Source organism: Lithobates pipiens, unplaced genomic scaffold (genome assembly GCF_037356315.1).
Source record: "Lithobates pipiens isolate NorthernLeopardFrog02 unplaced genomic scaffold, aLitPip1_a1.2 Scaffold_27, whole genome shotgun sequence".
In the NCBI taxonomy this organism is placed as follows: Eukaryota; Metazoa; Chordata; class Amphibia; order Anura; family Ranidae; genus Lithobates; species Lithobates pipiens.
The window spans coordinates 65747707-65770041 of record NW_027507788.1 but is presented as its reverse complement, the minus strand read 5'-3'; the positions used below and the strand labels follow the sequence as shown (position 1 = coordinate 65770041).

At 38.8% G+C, this 22335-nt stretch overlaps 1 protein-coding gene across 34 annotated transcripts in view; it reads left to right on the top strand.

Moving 5' to 3' along the window:
- LOC143933905 (uncharacterized) overlaps positions 1–22335 on the top strand; it is a 259725-nt gene that overhangs the window by 168440 nt on the left and 68950 nt on the right. For 33 of the 34 annotated variants that reach the window (XM_077457035.1, XM_077457039.1, XM_077457040.1 and 30 more), the window contains 17 exons: positions 2319–2341; positions 3105–3210; positions 4240–4259; positions 7953–7973; positions 8435–8537; positions 9033–9085; positions 9190–9295; positions 9943–10038; positions 10771–10808; positions 11248–11286; positions 13509–13620; positions 14014–14112; positions 16039–16061; positions 16826–16931; positions 17935–17954; positions 21635–21655; positions 22118–22220. In XM_077457035.1, coding sequence (XP_077313161.1) covers positions 2319–2341; positions 3105–3210; positions 4240–4259; positions 7953–7973; positions 8435–8537; positions 9033–9085; positions 9190–9295; positions 9943–10038; positions 10771–10808; positions 11248–11286; positions 13509–13620; positions 14014–14112; positions 16039–16061; positions 16826–16931; positions 17935–17954; positions 21635–21655; positions 22118–22220 — 1089 coding nt within the window. The remainder of the gene's footprint in view (positions 1–2318; positions 2342–3104; positions 3211–4239; positions 4260–7952; positions 7974–8434; positions 8538–9032; positions 9086–9189; positions 9296–9942; positions 10039–10770; positions 10809–11247; positions 11287–13508; positions 13621–14013; positions 14113–16038; positions 16062–16825; positions 16932–17934; positions 17955–21634; positions 21656–22117; positions 22221–22335) is intronic. The other variant, XM_077457049.1, reaches the window with a different exon arrangement.

The following is a 22335-nucleotide window of genomic DNA, read 5'->3' as shown; positions in this document are numbered from 1 at the left end:
TGTGATCAAATTGACCAATCACAGCTAGCAACACAGTTGTACACATTGGATGGCATAAAAGAAAGAAATCCATTGTGTACATCTGTCATGTGACCAGCGTTCCCATGGTATCTGCAATGAGTCAGTACTCTGATCGGCCATGTCCCATGCACACAGCCAGTGACAGATCGAGCCGCTGCTTGCCCCCGTGGCCACATGATTGACACTTTCTGACAGGACATCATATGATGTCCAGTCAGGATAACAAAACCACCATCTAGTCGTCATTTATCTATAGGAAAAGCTTTAAGTGGTTAAAGTGTTACTAAACCCAGGACTCTGCATTCCCTATATCTGGTTTCTCACAGTACACAGAACATGGAAATGCAATAATTTTAGTAAATATACACTGCTAAATACCTTTTTGTCAGCAGTATATCGCAATCTTTTGACTTCTATGAGTGCCTGGTTAAAGCCGGTAGGAGGAGTTTTCATTCCACTCTGGCTGTCCCAAGAAGGCTGCAGGACTCCTGACCCTCTGTTTGGACAGTGCTGATTGGCCCTGTGCTGATCACATACACTCTCCCAAGGCAAAAAAACTCTCTAGCAATACAAACCAAACTGAGCATGTGCAGCTTGTCCCCAATGCTCTGTTCTATCAGGAGATGGTTTCGGGGACAGTGGAAGAAGGGGAGGATCAGTGAAGATGGAATCAAACAGCCTTTTTACATAATGCAGAGGATTAACTCCTAAAGCCCCATACACACTATCAGATATTCTGCTGATTTATTTCTTCAGATTTACCAAAACCATGTAGTGATAGGGCCTGCCTGATTGCATAAAAATTTAAACCCTAAGGTTTGACCTCATATTATATGGTTTTGGTAAATCTGAAGGAAAAAATCAGCAGAAAATCTGATAGTGTATAAGGGGCTTTAGGCTCCACAGTGAGTATAGCAAGCATGCTTTACTAAATATACAATTTTAGAAAGGCAGTACAATGCAGATATTAAACCTAGTACAAACTCAAAATATAATGAATGCATAATAGTAATTATCTAAACAGAATGTCTGATAAACATCAGTAATTCAGAAGGAACGATGAGATCAATGAAAGAAGTCCCGTGTGTCAGGTGATCTATCCAACAAATTGGGGTGACTTTAGTGATCCCCTCCACCAGCGACAGGATTGGCCTCTCACCTCAGATAATGGACCCCTGAAAGATCAGACAGGTCTCAAACAGCATTTCCCTTCAGGGTTAACAGATGGATCCAGCTCCTATTAGTCACTCCTAGGGCTCGTCATATCTCATATCCCATTAGCGTAGCCTCATCATAGTAACTCCATGTATCATATAAAAAATAGAATAGCAGCATCTAGTGATCTCTGATTAAAATTATACATTTATTTAAAACAACAAAGATACTCACATTAGCACGCACTGCGCCCCAGTGCTAGGTAACATGCATATAGTTCCGATGAGCAATCATGCCCAGATCAGCGTGTGGTAAAGCAGATGACGTCACAAACTCGGTCATGTGGTATTCCGTACGTGGTACCTCTCAAAAGGGGTGGGACTTCATCAGTGGCGACGGCGTGACGTTGAACGCCCGCTAAATACACATAGTCAGCTGATCAATCTAGCTAATCATTCCACTCATACATCGTAGATCATAGTAACCAGGAAATATCTGTGCTTATTACTAAATATACAGAGTGATTTTACTGTTGTGGGTTTAGCTTTCAGCTGCAAAACATCAGTTAACTGGATTAATAAGGGCGTTTTTAGTTCATGTATTATTAGATGATATGTGTGTCTTACTGGAAACTATTCTATTCTATCAGTTCATTATTAGGTACTGATTTTGGGATGGGCGGATGGTTGTTCTTTGCCTTGGGTTCTAGTTGACTTTGTATCTGTAACTGATATCTTAGCATTACTAGTGGCACCCACCTGCTCTGGTTATAATTTCACATTTTGAAAAAAGGAGCAGGCACAGTGGAACTCTGTGGCCGGGGCATAGCCAGGAGGTCCAGAGGGGAGATCTTTTGCCTTGATTGCCATACGTCTAAATAAACATGTTTAGGAGTGTGAAAGTTTTTTTTTAAAAAGATCATCTGTCAGAAAGCTCATTCCTGCCCATCTGACCTCCCTCAGAACTATGTTGTGACCCTCATTCAATAACAGAGTACAAAGTAGAGTAAACCCCACAACCCAAAAATCGGACGTTAGCTTCCCAGAGCACTGAAAAATTAAATGTGATTGGTTATTGTGATACTTTACTGCTTTATAACATTTTCTAAAGCTAATTTGTATACTTTTTTTTATCTTTTTCAGCACCTCCACCAACTCCAACTCCTGTAAGTTTTCATCTGTCACAAAACTTCATAGTCAAGTCCACCCAAAGTTCATACTTCAGCTTATTTTCAGGGTGCCCTCTATTGGCAAGATATCCCCATCACAGTTTCTGGCACCACCTTTCCATATGGCCATTGTAATGCTTAAAATGGGTGTAATGCTAACTTTAATATATTGTTCCTGATACTGTAAAAAAAATACATGAATAATTAGTACCCATCAATGTGGGCATGACTCTCTAGTAATGGACTAAGTAGTGAGGTGAGTTCAGAAACTTGGGAGGGAATATCTGACCACCAGAGCCCCCCCCCCCCCCCCCAAAAAAAAAAATAAGAAATGCAGCCAAAATTATTCATCTATTACTGGAATATATTTTTTAGGTTGATTTACTTTGACCAAAATGTGTTTGAATAATTACAAAAATTCTTAATATTGTGAATACAGGTGTGCTGGTGAGGATCACGGCCAGTGTGTTTTCAACCATACAACTGGTACTAGATAATAATCCCAGCATGCACTTGAAGCCAAAGTAGCAATGTGCCTTCAGTGCCATATATTATGTTGTTATGTATTGTTCAAAAATTAACTGTTATGGGGCCTCCATGTTGCACTGCAGCTTTAAATAGCACTGAAAATGAATTTATATTTATTTTTATCACAGGCTTTGACATAAGATTGAAGCAAAGTACAGTCTAGTAGCAATAATTGTACCCCATGACATGTCCCTATGACCACTCAAAGTGTACAACTCTCTCTATATTGTAGGACATTTGTAAAGATGTAACCTGCGCTCCTGAACCCACATGTGAAGAAAATGAGTATAAGATTCAAAGTCCAACTAACGACCCTTGCTGCACACCAATTTTCTGCAGTAAGTCTGACCTTCATTATCTTATTTTGTTGCATTCTTTATTTTCAAAGAAAATCTTTGTAATATATAGCACATGCTACAGCAAGTAGACAGAAATAACAAAGTAATAAAGTGCAAAAAAGTGTTTCTAGACCAAGGAAAGTAAAGAAGAACACCGATTTCCTTAATATTTTCTTTTCCGATTATCTAGCTGAATTCTACAAATTCTTTTTTAGAATCACATTTTATAACATAAGCTCAGAGGGGCATACACAGGAAATCTGACTTTAATTTAATTAGAAAGAAAATTAGAGGATATCTAGGAAGTCAAATCATCCATCATCCGTTGTTGATGCTTCACTAGCCCATGGTAATCTTATGCTGGTTTGCATTTACAGTATATTGATTATTAGGCACATTAACTAGTAGCAATGCAAAGTGACATTGCAAATGAATGGAAAGGGAAAATACTACACCTGTACATTTAAAATACTAGATTTGTCTGTGATTATATTAAATCAAGGAAAACATATTTCAGAGAAAGCAACCATAGTTATTTTTTACAGTTTAGGGTAGTTGTGGATAATTCCTCTCCAAAAAGAAATCTGTGGAATGAAGGTTTATTATTCACACCTTTTGAAGGCACTGTGTACAGTGACTACGCTGCTTTGTTTGTTATAAGCAGTGCTGTACGTGGTCAGTGTTAGTCCTTGGTTGTAAAATGAACTCTGTCCAGGTGGCGATTTGCCATTTCTTCTCTAGATGAGGAAATAAATAAGTGTAGTTTATGTGTCTATCCCATGAGGCAAAGTGCTGCAAACCATAACATCTGCACCTAGCTGGCATTTGACGTTTAACATTTTAAAATCTGATTGGTGGCTGTTGGCCAATGCACTTTTTAGTTTTGCATTGTCTTATTGAATAAACCCGTTGTGTTGTTTGGATGTTGATATTTAACTGATGTTTATATATAGTATGCTACACACAGTTGTTATTTGCTTGCTGAGCTATTCTAGATAGTAATACCATATTCCTCTTTTTATTTTTCAGTTCCTAAACCAACAACTCCAGTAAGTACAAAAAAGCTAGAATGTGTCAAATAAAATCTGAATGTAGTATAATATCAAACATATATGCCAAATGCTGGTGTTTGAATGCAACTGAAGGTTGTACTTTGCACATCATCATTACTCTTTTTATAGCTGAACTCCAGGCAAGCAGATAAACAAACAGATGAAATACATACATGGGTTAGGTTTCTCATCCAAAAGGATCAGGTGGGGTTTATTTCCCTGAGAGAAGCTGGAAATAATGTTCGAAGAGCAGTCTTACTAACGCATGTGGCCAATTCTCATCGCCCTCATATCTGCCTTGTATCGTTAGATATTAAAAAGGCATTCAACGCCCTCTCATGACCATATCTCCAATTCATATTACAAAGATGGAGCTTCGGTCCGCATTTTCTCTGCTGGTTTTCCTCCTTACATTCTTCCCCCACAGCATACCTCAATTATGCAGGCTACAAATCTGACCCCTTTTCAGTGAACCATGGAAATAGGCAGGGCTGTTCCCTGGCCCCGCTTCTCTTTGCTCTTGCCATTGAACCATTAGCCCAACTCATATGTTCCAACCCAAACATCAAGGGCCTGGAAACTGGCTGCATTCACCACAAGCTCTGCCTATTTGCGGATGAAATTCTCCTTAACTCCACTCCCACCCTTCTCTCAACCTTGGACCAATTTGCAGCAATTTCTGGACTAATCATGAATCCACAGAAATCTAGAGCCCTTAACATCTCTTTACCCCAGTCGACTCTTTTGCAGCTTCAGCAGACCCTCCCCTATTCCTGGTCACCTCAATGCATTTTGTATCTTAGCATTAATCTTACCGCTGACCCTGCTGCTCTGTATTCAGCCAACTACCCACCCATGTTAACCCACTTGTCTGGTTTCCTCTTGCTTCCTCTGATGTCCTCTTGGTCTGCCTTGCCCCTGGCGTGGTTGCCCCTCCTACTCGACATGACACACTTTGAAGGTATTTGCAAGAAAGATCCCCATGCATGGGGCTTGATCTCCTCTTTCTACTTACAACTGGTAGACCCACCACCACACACATCTCTACACTATGTAAACAAATGGGAATCCGACCTTGGCCTACAACTAGACACTACAGATTGGTCCAACATCTGGGCTGCCACAAAATCAGCTGCGCAGAATTTTGTGCAAATTACAAAGTGTTAATGCGTTGGTACCTGGTCCCTTCCCGGATAGCCAATTATCTTCCATCCTACTCTCTTGCTTGTTTCTGAGGTTGCCCAGACAATGACACACATTTTCGTATCTTTTTTCTCCCCTCACTCTTCTTTCTTCTTCTCCTTACTCTTCAGCTTTCAACTACTCTCCTCCAGATGCAAATCTTTCAGCTCTGACCAATCTATCTGCCCATGGTACTGGGACTGCCCCCCCCCATCCACAATCCCCCTAAGGTCAGACCTACAAATGCTCTCAAGTGTGTATCCTACAACTCAATCTTTCTCATTTTTAAGGACTCTAAGACAGTAGCCTGTTTGTTAACTACGAGACAACTACAACTCAATCTTTCTAATTTTCAAGGACTCTAAGACAGTAGCCTGTTTGTTAACTACGAGACAACTCCGACTGGGGTCCCCGGTAATCAATCTTGGTTCATAGGAATCATATTGGTTCCTGGATTTCACCTTGCTTGTTTCTGAGGTTGCCCAGACAATGACACACATTTTCGTATCTTTTTTCTCCCCTCACTCTTCTTTCTTCTTCTCCTTACTCTTCAGCTTTCAACTACTCTCCTCCAGATGCAAATCTTTCAGCTCTGACCAATCTATCTGCCCATGGTACTGGGACTGCCCCCCCCCATCCACAATCCCCCTAAGGTCAGACCTACAAATGCTCTCAAGTGTGTATCCTACAACTCAATCTTTCTCATTTTTAAGGACTCTAAGACAGTAGCCTGTTTGTTAACTACGAGACAACTACAACTCAATCTTTCTAATTTTCAAGGACTCTAAGACAGTAGCCTGTTTGTTAACTACGAGACAACTCCGACTGGGGTCCCCGGTAATCAATCTTGGTTCATAGGAATCATATTGGTTCCTGGATTTCACCTAGCAACATCCTACGAAGTGTTCCCAAACCAACTCACACCACGTAGCCTTATGATGTTATTTCATGACCTGTTTTCTGTTTTGTTTTGTTTTTTGCTCACTATGCATGTTCTGTTACAAAAGGCTGTGTCCCTATCGCTGCAATGTGTCATGATACTGCTAATGCCTCCCATTATCCCAGGGGAACGTTTACATTTGACGCATCCTGTCAAGACTTATTGCTTTTTTTCCTTCTAAAAAATTTCTGAACATACATGGGAGCTGTTTTACCTGCTAAAGTGTTTCTATTTTTGTCTATGTAGTCCTTAAATTTTAACAGCTTTGCCACATAGCACACGTCTGACAGGACAGGATATCTGAATTTTATCTAATGCAGTTTCATAATACTTTCAGCTCTTGTCTAACCCCAAGCCTCAGACGGAACAGTGAAAGGAGAAGCAGCAGACTTGTCAGCTCATGTCTCTGTCACATCTGCTCTCCACCTGTTACCATGTAATTTGTCCTTTGGCTCTTTGTTCTGCTTCTGCATCTCCCAGTCTGAAGTTTGCTGTGCAGGCATTGCAACAGGTTGATTCCAGGTTAGATTCAAGCTAGTTACCCTGTTTGCATTTAAAAATATACATTTACTAATGTATAAATGAACACAGAGCTGAAATAGTGTGTATTTCATAGGAATTAGGTTTGATACCAGAGACATGAGGTTTAACTACAAGCACCCCCTCTCCTAGATATAGTAAAAGAAGTACCAAGAAACAAAATTGGGGGTTTTGAGGTGCAAACAATCAAATCAAATTGATATTACTAATTCATAATTTTATTAAACAAACATGGTTAAAATAAATAAAGATTAAAACCAGAACATGAAAAATTTTACGGTCACAATACAAAAGTTGGTTGCCTCGATACTTCAGCTTTTGTATTGTGACCGCATGATTTTTCATGTTCTGGTTTTAAACGTATTTCATTTTAACCATGTTTGTTTAATAAAATTATGAAATGTGTAATATCAATTTGATTTGATTGTTTGCACCTCAAAACTCCCAATTTTGTTTCTTGGTACCTTCTTTTAATGTGTATTTCAATCTGCAAGGAGTTCAGGTTTAAGGTAAACCTGTGATGGAAAAATACTTAACTGATATTTGCTTTTGTTTAAGTGTGATACCACCTATTATTTGTATCATATATATCGTTATACGTTTTGTGCATACATGTGTTCTTTGTACTATTCCCTGGATACAAACATTTTAAATAAAAAAATTTATATATCCAAAAACACATTTAAAAAATGTAACTTTAGGTATCATAAAGTTTTAATGCATAGAAAAAGCCAAAAAGACTTCAAGGGTGAATGTGACCAGCAAAAGACTAATTTCCTGGTACTAATAAACAGGCATTCCCCAAAACCACCACCAAAGTGCAATCCTGTATGACTCCACCTAATCTAATTATACAGAGGTTGGAGTATTGGGAAGCACTGGCACCAATCTGAGGTGTGTAATGGTAGGTCTTACGGTGCCTAAACTATGCAATAGGATTTTACTCATTTGCTTTTTGCAGCAAGGGTTTAATGTTTCCATGCATAAAATTTACTGTGTATAAATATGTATTTAAACTTTTTTTACAGCCTCCCCCTCCTCCTGTACCAGTAAGTTTATTTTTTTATTTCCTGATGACCAAATTGATAGGATAGCATATAAAATAATCAGCGTAAGACCAGTAGTATTCCACATTGAGATCTTAGTGTAAATGTGGGTTAGTTAGAGTAAGGATTTAGGGTTTAGAAAGTTTAAGCACAATTGTTCCTTTAACAAAATTAACAACTAGCCAACCCTCTGTAGCCCTCTAAAACCTTCTTTCTCCCCTGTTTACTGACCTCAATAGCACAGCTGCAGCCTCTTCTAATGTTTTAAATTCCTTAATCCTCTGCAATATTGGCCGTGCCTGTACAGAGAACCTTCATAGATTTATATGGTACCTCTCACAATGTATTTTTGTGCCAAAACCCCTTTCCAACCTGAGATTAAAATGTACTCCTATCTCTAAGATGTTTTGTAAATTGATTGTCGAATGTAAGTGATCTGATTTTGTAATTCTCACTTCCTACAGACTTGTGAAAGCAGCGGATGCCCCCCAGCAGACTGTAAAGATGGTGAAAAAGTAGTAGAGATCCCAAACCCAGAGGATCCTTGCTGTTCCTCATACATATGTAGTAAGTACAATGCTAGATATACATTGCTCTTCAGCAGATGTATCAATATAGTTCATAAGGTCTGTTCAATAAGGCAAAGTGCTTGCAACTCATAGCATCTTCACCTAGCTATCATTTAACTTTTAACATTATAAAATCTGATTGATCTGGGGGCTATTGGTCACTGCACATTTTGCATTGTCTTATTGAATATACTTGTTGTGTTGTTTGGATGTTGATATTTAATTGATGTTTATATAGAGTGTGCTATACACAGTTATACAAGCTGGATACAAGGGGGTAGGATATAGTGGAGAGATGGGGGCATTTCCTGTCAATAGTAGAGGAAACTAAAAGAGCAGTGTGTGTTTTATTTGTGCTAAGGAATTTAACTTCACAGATCTGTAGGACATTTTTGCAGCAGTGCTGATATGAAAGACACATCTCAGAACATTCATCTGGTAATATTAGTAGTAGTATAGCTTCCTGTTTACTGAAAATTTTATTTTTCAACAGTACCCCCACCTCCACCAACAACTACTCCTTCAGTGGTATCAACTACACCTGTTGTAAGTACCATTATGACTTAAGTAATATCTCACCTACTTATATTAGGAGAAAAGATAACAATAATGTATGCCAACCAACATTCTATTCTTTGGTTCCTTTCCAGCCTGTATGTCACGATATCACATGTAATGTGCCTGTGTGCTTACGGAACGGAGAAAGAGTGGTCCGGGTTCCCACCTCTGACCTTTGCTGTCCAGCATATGAATGCCGTAAGTGTAATTTCAGACTGTTTTGATAGTAAATTAGAAGAACATTTTTTTTTATCTACTTCTAATATTTAAATACAACCTTTATATTGAAAATTCAAAGTCCAGTCCAGAATGCACTAATGATACTGGTGTCACAGAGCATTATGGGAAAGAGCAGAGTAGAAGGTGTTTGCCTTCAGACACCTTCTCTGTCATACAAGCTCGCTAGTGACCTTCCTGAAGAGCAGGCAAGGAGGCAGAAAGAGAGGGAAGAGAAAGTTTCTCTTTAATTTTGAAGCAAACTTTACACTGAAATAAGGTAGAAAGCACAATTGATTGGTTTACTAAGTACATGGATAGAGCATTGTCACTTTACAAAAAGAATATTAACTTGGTTAATGAGACAAGGCTCACTTCAAAAATTCTTTCATGTGCAAGCAAAACGCTGATTTTATTGCAACTTCCTGAATTATTGCACATGAGTGAAAACTCAAAATAAACATGTACTTCACCAAAATGAATCAAGCTAAGAGAAAATTCAGTTTGGACAATCAAATTATGTATCTTTCTGTATGTATTGAAGGTTAATCTCCAGGAATTCATTTTGTCTACACACTTCAAAAAGGTTGACTGATAAAATTAACATAAATATGTTTTTTGTTTTATAGAGTGTGATCCATGCCCAGCAGCTCCCTATTGTGGAAACATGCAGCCAATTGTGAACTTCAACCTGGATACAGAGTGTTGTCCAATATATGAATGTCGTAAGTAATTATACATGCCTTCCATACTTAAAGTGGTAGTAAACGCTCTGCATTTCTTTTACCTACAGGTTAGCTTTTAATAAAACTTACCTGTAGATAAAGGGAATATCTACTAAACGTACACCATTTAGGAGATATTGTAGTGGGCAGCAGCTGGTGATGTCACTAGCGTATGCGCTCTGAAGGAACAGAGTACCCGTGCTGTTCCTTCAGAGCTGTGTACTGTGCTAGAGACTCCCGCACTCCTGCACAGAAGTGATGTGGTCGCTGCTCAGTCATTCAAGCTGTGGCAGCACGTGAACCCAGAAGGAAGCCTCTGCAGCACTGACAACAGTGACAATGCATCACTGGAGGGTTTCATTTCAAGGTAAATCACTTATAATATGCTAGTACATGGTGCATACTAGCACATTATTGCAGGAATAAACTTTTTGTTTTTTACATGGGTTTACTACCACTTTAAAGAAGGCCTCAAGGAAAGGCCATTTGCTTCTAGACTGGTCCCATAAAAAAAAAAAAAATAATAATAATTAGCACTGTTTATGGGTCCCCATACATCATCCATTTATATACACGACAATATCTGAAATACAGTGCCAATAGAAAAATACGTCACTAAGGGATGATAGAAATGCCATGGTATACATTTTTGGTGTCTGCACCTTAATATAGTGTGGTTCTGTGATTCCGTAAAAATATATAGAGCTGATATTTTGTCTCTTTACATTTTAGCACCACTAACAACACCACAGCAACCTCCTCCCGAGACTGTAAGTCATTACTCAATATTATACCAACATGAAGCATCATTTTCAATTTGCTATTTTGATCATATTTTTCCTTTAAATCATTATAATGTATAGTTTTGCCTTTGTTGTTGTTGATGCTATTGTTATTATTATTGTAATATCACCCAAATTATATTTCATTATATTCTCTAAATATGCTTGCTTACCATCTACATTTCTGGATGGCTAAAATATTGAGACAAGAAAAGAGATGATAAACAGAGCATGTAAATGCAATGAGTAAATTCGACTGAAAGTTATCAATATAAATAAAAAATTATACACAATAACGTAATCCTTTAAAACTGGACATTTGATATTTGATACAAAATGTGTCTGTTATCACAACACTGACAAAATATGACTGCATTTTAAGATAATTTTAGCTTCATCTGACATTTTTCTTTCTGTTCATTCATAGACCGCACCCGCTTCACCTCCACCTCCACCTCCACCTCCCGTAAGTTATGCAAGATGTTATCTTTATCATCAATATATAATTTTGTTAATGTGCTAAGGAAGCGGTGTGGACTCAGGTAAAGTCAAGAATATACATTGAGAGAAATACATAGGCTGGCATTGATGAACTTCCCCTCAGAAAATGCTATTTGCCTGTTATCTCTGTTTATCCCATGGAGCTTTACCCAGTCACTGGCACAACTTCTTACTTTGTGCTTTGATGCATTCAGGTTCCAGGGACTTAGAAAGTATTGAATAGGTCAGCAATACCAGCCTATATACTGTATACTGTATATTCAATGTATATGTTCCTGTACTCTAGAAACTGTGCCCCCAAAAAAGGCAAGAAAAGGCAAAGTAAAAGTATAAGCAAAACATTTGTTTTTATTTTGGATAAAGTAAGTGAGGGTTTTTACCCACGTCACTTTTTTTTTTAGACCTGTGTCCCCTTGCAGAGATTTACCTTCACTTCTTATTGCATGGCCAAAACAGGAACTGAGAGTAAATCCCTGCAAATTAAAAGAATCCCCTTGGGGACCCCATGTAACCAGGACTAGTATCCATATTGGAAGATTTCCCCTCTATTACTCTTCTAGGAAGAGCCCAATGTTTGGGATTTTCTTTTACTTTCACTTTCAATGATAATGGTAAACAGGACAAATATAGAAGGGGTTACAGACAGCAATAAATAATGACAAGTGTCCACTCTGCCCGAAACTATAGCAAATATTTTGCATTTAGGCATACTGAAAAGTGATTCCAAAAATGAAATAATAAATAAGTTATACTTACCTGCTCTATGCAATGGATTTGCACAGAGCAGCCCTGCTTCTCCTTTTGTGAGGTCCCATGCCAGCCATATTGGCTTTTCCTCTTGAGTGAGTGCCCCCACAGCCCCCATAGCATACCGCTTGCTATGGAGACAGACATAGCATGTCCCCACACCCAGCTCCCTAATCACAGGAGTTGATTGACAGCAATAGGAGACAATGACACCCACTGCTGTCTCTCTGTCCTGTGAGATGAGAGAACGTGGAGAGAGATGCTGCTTTGGGGCACAACAATGGATGGAGATCAGACTCAGATATTTAAGGGGAGTTGGAGGGCTCTCCTTAAAGTGGTTGTAAACCACATAGGTTGTACCTGTTTATCTGCAGTGTTCTCTTTCTCAGTGAGGAAAGGTCTGAGAGCTTTCTGGAGGGTAAGGAATATATCCATCTCCACACAGCACATGGGAACAGAGCTGATGATGTCAATCAGTTGGAGCTCCCTCTACTGTCACCTTTTTTTCTCTTGGTGTCAGGAAATATTGTCAGTAGTGAACCATTCTGATAGCAGGGAAATTATGCAGCAGACTGACACTTAGTGCTCTTAATTGTGACAAGAAAACACTATAGAGAAATATTCTTAGTTCATATTTCATATTTAATGTCTAAGGTGTACAACCACTTTAAAGCAAAAAATGCATTAAGGTAATAAAAAAAACGTAAACCTGTCGAGCCACATTAATGCATGTAGGCTTCTGGTACCTAATCCTTTTCTCACTACTGACATAGAGACAGTGTGGTGGCTGTCATTTAATAAAACAGCAGAGCCTTGCCTACTTATGTCAGCAGATGACTGGTGATCGGATAACTATGGGGCAATAATCAATAAGCAGCAGGAGAGGTGTAGGAAGCACAGATCCAAAGAATGAATGAAGCAGAATCAGAGAGATTCTTGCCCTGTGTGTCTTCAGACAAAACTTCCTTACCTGAAAACAGAACAGTGAGCAGCACAGTAGGGACATCTTCAATTCTCACTCCAAAGCTCATGAAATGCTAATAGTCAGAGGCAGCAGTGCCTTAGATGAGCTGACATTGCAGATATAAAGCTAGGAGGTTATAAGATAGGGTTACATGGAAACTGTCATATGTCAGGAAGTGATCTGCTCTTTTCCTGGAGGAATTTAGGACAGATAACCTTTTTTGTGAGACTGCTTAGGTACAAAATAAAAAAACAAAAAAACATTTTTATATGTTTCCCTATCAGATAACAAATGAGTTCAGGCCCACTTTAATAACAAGTTTTTTTGTTTTTTTTAGGACACTGAAACTAGGTCAAATAAATGAATATTTTTGGTTGGATTAGCCATTCAGTTACTACTAACACTTTTTCCTATATTTGATGATTTTACACATATGTGCAGTCACTTACACATAATTGCATTTTTGTTTCCAAAAGCCGTCATGCTGGGATGTGTCCTGTCTTCCCGTGTCTTGTAAGAAGAAGGGTGCAGAACCAGTGGTAACAGAACCATCTTCTGAGACTCGCTGCTGTCCAGTTATTGAGTGCCGTAAGTTGACTTGTGTAAAGTCATTTATTGTTAGATAACACTGTAAAGAAGTTCATTTATTCATTTTTTTATACAAATGTTCAGTTTATGCAGTTTTCATTTTACGCTAAAGCATAGCAGAGCCTTCTTAAAACAGAAGATTATTTGCTTTTATTGCAAATTCCCCCTTCCCTCCAAAAAAAAGTGTTTATTCCCATTTTAAGAGCCATACCAATTATTTTTTATGCAGCATGGCCAACTGTGCAATCATATACAGATTTCATTCAAACTACCTATCTTCATTTCAGGCTAGATAGCCAGCACCAAAGCAGGGTATGAGAGGCCTTGTTTGGATAAAATGTCTGACTGTACTTTACCTAACTGTTCAAGGTGTTGTTTATTCTTTACATGCAGAATGTCCAAAGGACTGCAATATTCCCACATGCGATGATAACAGACCACCACTGCTGCTTGGAGACCCTGAAACAGAGTGCTGTCCCGAGCATCAATGTCGTAAGTGTCTTTATAGCAGAAGATTGGGGGAACTTTGCAGCAGACCTTGCCGAAATGATAAACTGTCGTTGCTATTGTGAAAAACAATTCAGAATACAGCTTTATTTATTTCTAATGCAAATTTGGATTTGATAATTATTGTAAGCTATAACAGTGCATTACATTACTATAAGCAATCATTTTACTGCAAGAAACTGATTCATTCAGTCTGTTTTGTTGTGATTAGCTGTGATTGGTGGAGCGCTAATCACATTGTCCAGATTGGTTGTGATTGGTCCTGCCTGTACCATGTGATCAAATTGACCGATCACAGGTAGCAACACAGTTGTACACATTGGATAGCATAAAAGAAAGCAATCCATTGTGTACATCTGTCATGTGACCAGCGGTCCCATAGTATCTGCAACGAGTCGGTACTCTGATCGGCCATGTCCCATGCACACAGCCACTGACAGATCAAGCCACGTGGCCACGTGATTGACGCTTTCTGACAGGACATCATAGGATGTCCAGTCAGGATAACAAAACCACCATCTAGTCGTCTTTTGTCTATAGGAAAGGTATTAAGTGGGTAAAGTGTTACTTAACCCAGGACTCTGCATTCCCTATATCTGGTTTCTCACAGTACACAGAACATGGAAATGCAATCATTTTAGTAAATACACACTGCTAAATACCTTTTTATCAGCAGTATATCACAATCTTGTGACTTCTATGAGTGCCTGGTTAAAGCCGGTAGCAGGAGTTTTCATTCCACTCTGGCTGTCCTACGAGGCTGCAGGACTCCTGACCCTCTGTGTGGACAGTGCTGATTGGCCCTGTGCTGATCAAATGCACTCTCCCAAGACAAAAAACTCTCTAGCAATACAAACCAAACTGAGCATGTGCAGCTTGTCCCCAATACTCTGTTCTTTCAGGAGATGGTTTTGGGGACAGTGGAAGAAGGGGAGGATCAGAGAAGATGGAATCCAACAGCCTTTTTACATAGTGCAGAGGCTTAACCCCTAAAGCCCTATACACATTATGAGATTTTCTGCTGATTTTTTTCTTCAGATTTACCAAAACCATGTAGTGATAGGGCCCACCTGATTGCATACAAATTGAAACTCCTAAGGTTTGACCTCATATTATATGGTTTTGGTAAATCTGAAGGAAAAAATCAGCAGAAAATCTGTTGTATATGTATATGGGGCTTTAGGCTCCACAGTGAGTATAGCAAGCATGTTTTACTAAATACACAGACTGATTTTACTGTTGTGGGTTTAGTAACACTTTCAGCTGCAAAACATCAGTTAACTGAATTAATAATAGTGTTTTTAGTTCATGTATTATTAGATGATATGTGTGTCTTACTGGAAACTATTCTATTCTATCAGTTCATTATTAGGTAGTGATTTTTGGGATAGGGGGATGGTTGTTCTTTAGCATCTTTGCCTTGGGTTCTAGTAGACTTTGTCTCAGAATAAAGGAAGACTGAATGAAACACGTCCTGTATTAATACTTCTCCAGCAGTGGTATCTCAGCATTACTAGTGGCACCCACCTGCTCTGGTTATAATTTCACATTTTGAAAAAAGGAGCAGGTAGAGTGGAACTCTGTGGCCGGGGCATAGCCAGGAGGTCCAGAGGGGAGATCTTTTGCCTTGAATGTCATACGTCTAAATAAACATGTTTAGGAGTGTGAAAGTTTTTTTAAAAAAAGATCATCTGTCAGAAAGCTCATTCCTGCCCATCTGACCTCCCTCAGAACTATGTTGTGACCCTCATTCAATAACAGAGTACAAAGCAGAGTAAACCCCACAACAAAAAAATTGGACGTTAGCTTCCCAGAGCACTGAAAAATTAAATGTGATTGGTTATTGTGATACTTTTCTGCTTTATAACATTTTCTAAAGCTAATTTGTATACTTTTTTTTATCTTTTTCAGCACCTCCAACAACTCCACCTACTGTAAGTTTTCACCTGTCACAAAACTTCATAGTCAAGTCCACCCAAAGTTCATACTTCAGCTTATTTTCAGGGTGTCCTCCATTGGCAAGATATCCCCACCACAGTTTCTGGCACCACCTTTCCATATGGCCATTGTAATGCTTAAAATGGGTGTAATGCTAACTTTAATACATTGTTCCTGATACTGTAAAAAAAATACATGAATAATTAGTACCCATCAATGTGGGCATGACTCTCTAGTAATGGACTAAGTAGTGAGGTGAGTTCAGAAACTTGGGAGAGAATATCTGCCCACCAGAGCCCCCCCCTAAAAGAGAAGAAATGCAGCCAAAATTATTCATCTATTACTAGGATATAATTTTTGGGAGGACTGCTCATTTAATAATGTCTGTCAGTGGGGGAGAGGAATACACATTGTCATTTTTATTGAGAAGGGGATATTACTTTGACCATAATGTGTTGGAATAATTACAAACATTCTTGATATTGTGAATACAGGTGTGCTGGTGAGGAGCACGGCCAGTGTGTTTTCAACCATACAACTGGTACTAGATAATTAACTGTTATGGGGCCTCCATGTTGCACTGCAGCTTTAAATAGCACTAAAAATGAATTTATATTTATTTTTATCACAGGCTTTGACATTTGATCGAAGCAAAGTACATGCAAACAAGGTTTTTCTTAAGCACGTCTAGTAGCAATAATTGTACCCCATGACATGTCCCTATGACCACTCAAAGTGTACAACTCTCTCTATATTGTAGGACATTTGTAGAGATGTAACCTGCGCTCCTGAACCCACATGTGAAGAAAATGAGTATAAGATTCAAAGTCCAAATAACAACCCTTGCTGCACGACAATTTTCTGCAGTAAGTCTGACCTTCATTATCTTATTTTGTTGCATTCTTTATTTTCAAAGAAAAGCTTTGTAATATATAACACATGCTACAGCAAGTAGACAGAAATAACAAAGTAATAGAGTGCAAAAAAAGTGTTTGTAGACCGAGGAAAGTACAGAAGAACACCAATTTCCTTAATATTTTCTTTTAAGATTATCTAGAGGAATTCTACAAACTCTTTTTTAGAATCACATTTTATAAGCCCAGAGGGGCATACACAGGACTTTATTTTAATTAGAAATACAATTAAAGGATAGCTAGGAAGTCAAATCATCCATCATCCGTTGTTGATGCTTCACTAGCCCATGGTAATCTTATGCTGGTTTGCATTTTACAGTATATTGATTATTAATCACATTCACTAGTAGCAATGCAAAGTGACATTGCAAATGAATGGAAAGGGAAAATATTACACATGTACATTTAAAATACTAGATTTGTCTGTGATTATATTAAATCAAGGAAAACATATTTCAGAGAAAGCAACCATAGTTCTTTTTTACAGTTTAGGGTAGTTGTGGATAATTCCAGAAAACCTTTTTTGAAATCTGTGGAATGAAGGTTTATTATTCACACATTTTGCAGGAACTGTGTACAGTGACTACGCTGCGTTGTTTGTTATAAACAGTGCTGTACGCGGTCAGTGTTAGTCCTTGGTTGTAAAATTAACTCTGTCCAGATGGTGATTCTTCTCTAAATGAGGAAATAAGTGTAGTTTATGTGTCTATCCCATGAGTGCTGCAAACCATAACATCTGCACCTAGCCGGCATTTGCCTTTAACATTTTAAAATCTGATTAGTGGCTGTTGGTCAGTGCACTTTTCAGTTCTGCATCATCTTATTGAATAAACCCGTTGTGTTGTGTGGATGTTGATATTTAACTGATGTTTATATATAGTAGCTATACACAGTTGTTATTTGCTTGCTGAGTTATTCTAGATAGTAATACCATATTCCACTTTTTATTTTCCAGTTCCTAAACCAACAACTCCAGTAAGTACAAAAAAGCTAGAATGTGTCAAATAAAATCTGAATGTAGTATAATATCAAACATATATGCCAAATGCTGGTGTTTGAATGCAACTGAAGGTTGTACTTTGCACATCATCATTACTCTTTTTATAGCTGAACTCCAGGCAAGAAGATAAACAAACAGATGAAATACATACATGGGTTAGGTTTCTCATCCATAAGGACCAGGTGGGGTTTATTTCCCTGAGACAAGCTGGAAATAATGTTCTAAGAGCAGTCTTACTAACGCACGTGGCCAGTTCTCATCGCCTCCATATCTGCCTTGTACCGTTAGATATTAAAAAGGCATTCAACACCCTCTCATGACCATATCTCCAATTCATATTACAAAGATGGGGCTTCGTTCTGCATTTTCTCTGCTGGGTTTCCTCCTTACATACTTCCCCCACAGCATACCTCAATTATGCAGGCTACAAATCTGACCCCTTTTCAGTGAGCTGTGGAAATAGGCAGGGCTGCTCCCTGGCTCCGCTTCTCTTTGCTCTTGCCATTGAGCCGTTAGCCCAACTCATATGTTCCAACCCAGACATCAAGGGCCTGGAAACTGGCTGCATCCACCCCATGCTCTGTCTATTTGCGGATGACATTCTCCTAGACTCCACTCCCACCCTTCTCTCAACCTTGGACCAATTTGAAGCAATTTCTGGACTAATCATGAATCCACAGAAATCTAGAGCCCTTAACATCTCTTTACCTCAGTCAACTCTATCGCAGCTTCAGCAGACCCTCCCCTATTTCTAGTCACTTCCATGCATTCCGTATCTTAGCATTAAACCCTGCCGTTCTGTATTCAGCCAACTACCCTCCCATATTGACCCACTTGTCTGGTTTGCTCTTGGTTCCTCTGATGTCCTCTTGGTCTGCCTTGCCCCTGGCGTGATTGCCCCTCCTACTCAACATGACACACTTTGAACGTATTTGCAAGAACGATCTCCATGCACGGGGCTTGATCTCCTCTTTCTACTTACAACTGGTAGACCCACCACCACACACATCTCTACACTATGTAAACCAATGGGAATCTGACCTTGGCCTACAACTAGACACTACAGATTGGTCCAACATCTGGGCTGCCACAAAATCAGCTGCACAGAATGTTATGCAAATTACAAAGTGTTAATGCGTTGGTACCTAGTCCCTTCCCGGATAGCTAATTTTCTTCCATCCTACTCTCTTGCTTGTTTCCGAGGTTGCCCAGACAATGGCAGACACTTTTGTATCTGTTGGAGTTGCCCCCCCAGCCCAATCATACTGGGCAAACATTTTCTGTATAATTTCCACACTTATTTGGCCCCTGACCCAGCCATTAGCCATGTCTAGTGATGTAACCTATCTCTAATTCAAGCTACTTTTGCAGGTTACAACTGTAGTGAAGCAAACCATTGTGAAGGTCTGGAAAACCCCACACCTCACTATTTTGGAAACCAAAAATAGGGTTACCAGGGCCATGGTCTATGCCAAAATAGAAGCAGTTCTCCTAGACAGGGTCAAAAGTTTGAACGCCTTTGGAGACCTTGAGTCAACCATTTTCTCCCTCCCAAATTCGATAACACTATACTATTACCCTGAATAGCCCAATGGATAACTCTGCCTACTCTTAGAGACCATATCACTATCTCCCCCCTGGTGAACTCTCTCCCTGCCCTCCACCCCCTTCTTCTCAGCTGCCTACCCCCCTCTTTTCAATTCTCCCCTTTTCCCCTTTCTTTCTGCTCCCCTCACTTCTTTCTTCCTCTCCTTACACTTCACGTTTCAACTACTCTCCTCTGGATGCAAATCTTTCAGCTCTGACCAATCTATCTGCCCATGGTACTGGGACTGCCCCCCCCCCATCCACAATCTCCCTAAGTTCAGACCTACAAATGCTCTCAAGTGCGTATCCTACAACCCAATCTTTCTCAGTTTAAAGGACGCTAAGACACTAGTCTATTAGCTCACTACAAGACAACTCCGACTGGAATCCCTGGTAATCAATCTTGGTTCATAGGAATCATATTGGTTCCTGGATTTCACCTACCAACATCCTACTAAGTGTCCCCAAGCCAACTCATACCACGTAGCCTTATAATGTTATTTCATGCCCTGTTTTCTATTTTGTTTTCATTTTTGCTCACTATGCATGCTCTGTTACAAAAGGCTGTGTCCCTATCTCTGCAATGTGTCATTATACTGCTAATGCTTCCCCTTATCCTGGGGGAACATTTACATTTGATGCATCCTGTTGAGACTTATTGTTTTTTTTTCCTTCTAAAAAATTTCTGAACATACATAGGAGCTGTTTTACCTGCTAAAGTGTTTGGATTTTTGTCCATGTAGTCCTTAAATTTTAACAGCTTTGCCACATAGCACAGCCACGTCTAACAGGGCAGGATATCTGAATTTAATCTAGTGCAGTTTCATAATATTTTCAGCTCTTGTCTAACCCCAAGCCTCAGACGGAACAGTGAAAGGAGAAGCAGCAGACTTGTCAGCTCATGTCTCTGTCACATCTGCTCTCCACCTGTCATCATGTAATTTGTCCTTTGGCCCTTTGTTCTGCTTCTGCATCTCCCAGTCTGAACTTTGATGTGCAGGCATTGCAACAGGTTGATTCCAGGTTAGATTCAAGCTAGTTACCCTGTTTGCATTTAAAAATATACATTTACTAATGTATAAATGAACACAGAGCTGAAATAGTGTGTATTTATCATAGGAATTAGGTTTGATACCAGAGACATGAGGTTTAACTACAAGCACCCCCTCTCCTAGATATATTAAAAGAAATACCAAGAAACAAAATTGGGGGTTTTGAGGTGCAAACAATCAAATCAAATTGATATTACTAATTTCATAATTTTATTAAACAAACATGGTTAAAATAAATAAAGATTAAAACCAGAACATGAAAAATTTTACGGTCACAATACAAAAGTTGGTTGCCTCGATAATTCAGCTTTTTTATTGTGACCGCATGATTTTTCATGTTCTGGTTTTAAACGTATTTCATTTTAACCATGTTTGTTTAATAAAATTATGAAATTTGTAATATCAATTTGATTTGATTGTTTGCACCTCAAAACTCCCAATTTTGTTTCTTGGTACCTTCTTTTAATGTGTATTTCAATCTGCAAGGAGTTCAGGTTTAAAGTAAACCTGTGATAGAAAAATACTTAACTGATATTTGCTTTTGTTTAAGTGTGATACCACCTATTATTTGTATAATATATCGTTATACGTTTTGTGCATACATGTGTTCTTTGTACTGTTCCCTTTGTACTGTTTTAAATAAAAAATGTAATATATCCAAAAACAAATTTAAAAAATGTAACTTTAGGTATCATAAAGTTTTAATGCATAGAAAAAGCCAAAAAGACTTCAAGGGTGAATATGACCAGCAAAAGACTTATTTTCTGGTACTAATAAACAGGCATTCCCCAAAACCACCACCAAAGTGCAATCCTGTGTGACTCCACTTAATTTACTTATACAGAGGTTGGAGTATTGGGAAGCACTGGCACCTATCTGAGGTGTGTAATGGTAGGTCTTACGGTGCCTAAACTATACAATAGGATTTTACTCATTTGCTTTTTGTAGCAAGGGTTTAATGTTGCCATGCATAAACTTTACTGTGTATAAATATTTATTTACACTTTTTTTTACAGCCTCCACCTCCTCCTGTACCAGTAAGTTTCTTTTTTTATTTCCTGATGACCAAATTGATAGGATAGCATATAAAATAATCAGTGTAAGATCAGTAGTATTCCACATTGAGATCTTAGTGTAAATGTGGGTTAGTTAGAGAAAGGCTTTAGGGTTTAGAAGGTTTAACCACAGGTGTTCCTTTAACAAAAATTAACAACTAAGCAACCCTCTGTAGCCCTCTAAAACCTTCTGCCTCCCCATTTTACTGACCTCAATAGCACAGCTGCAGCCTCTTCTAATATTTTAAAGCCCTTAATCCTCTGCAATATTGGCCGTGCATGTACAGAGAACCCTCATAGATTTATATGGTACCTCTCACATTGTATTTTTGAGCCAAAACCCCTTTCCAACCTGAGATTAAAATGTACTCCTATCTCTAAGATGTTTTGTAAATTGATTGTCGAATGTAAGTGATCTGATTTTGTAATTCTCACTTCCCACAGACTTGTGAAAGCAGCGGATGCCCACCTGCAGACTGTAAAGATGGCGAAAAAGTAGTAGAGATCCCAAACCCAGAGGATTCTTGCTGTTCCTCATACCTATGTAGTAAGTACAATGCTAGATATACATTGCTCTTCAGCAGATTTAGTCTAAACTTACACTGTTCACACTGCCCCCCCATGTGTGACATAAAGGTGTGGCTTTTTGTCACTCATGACAC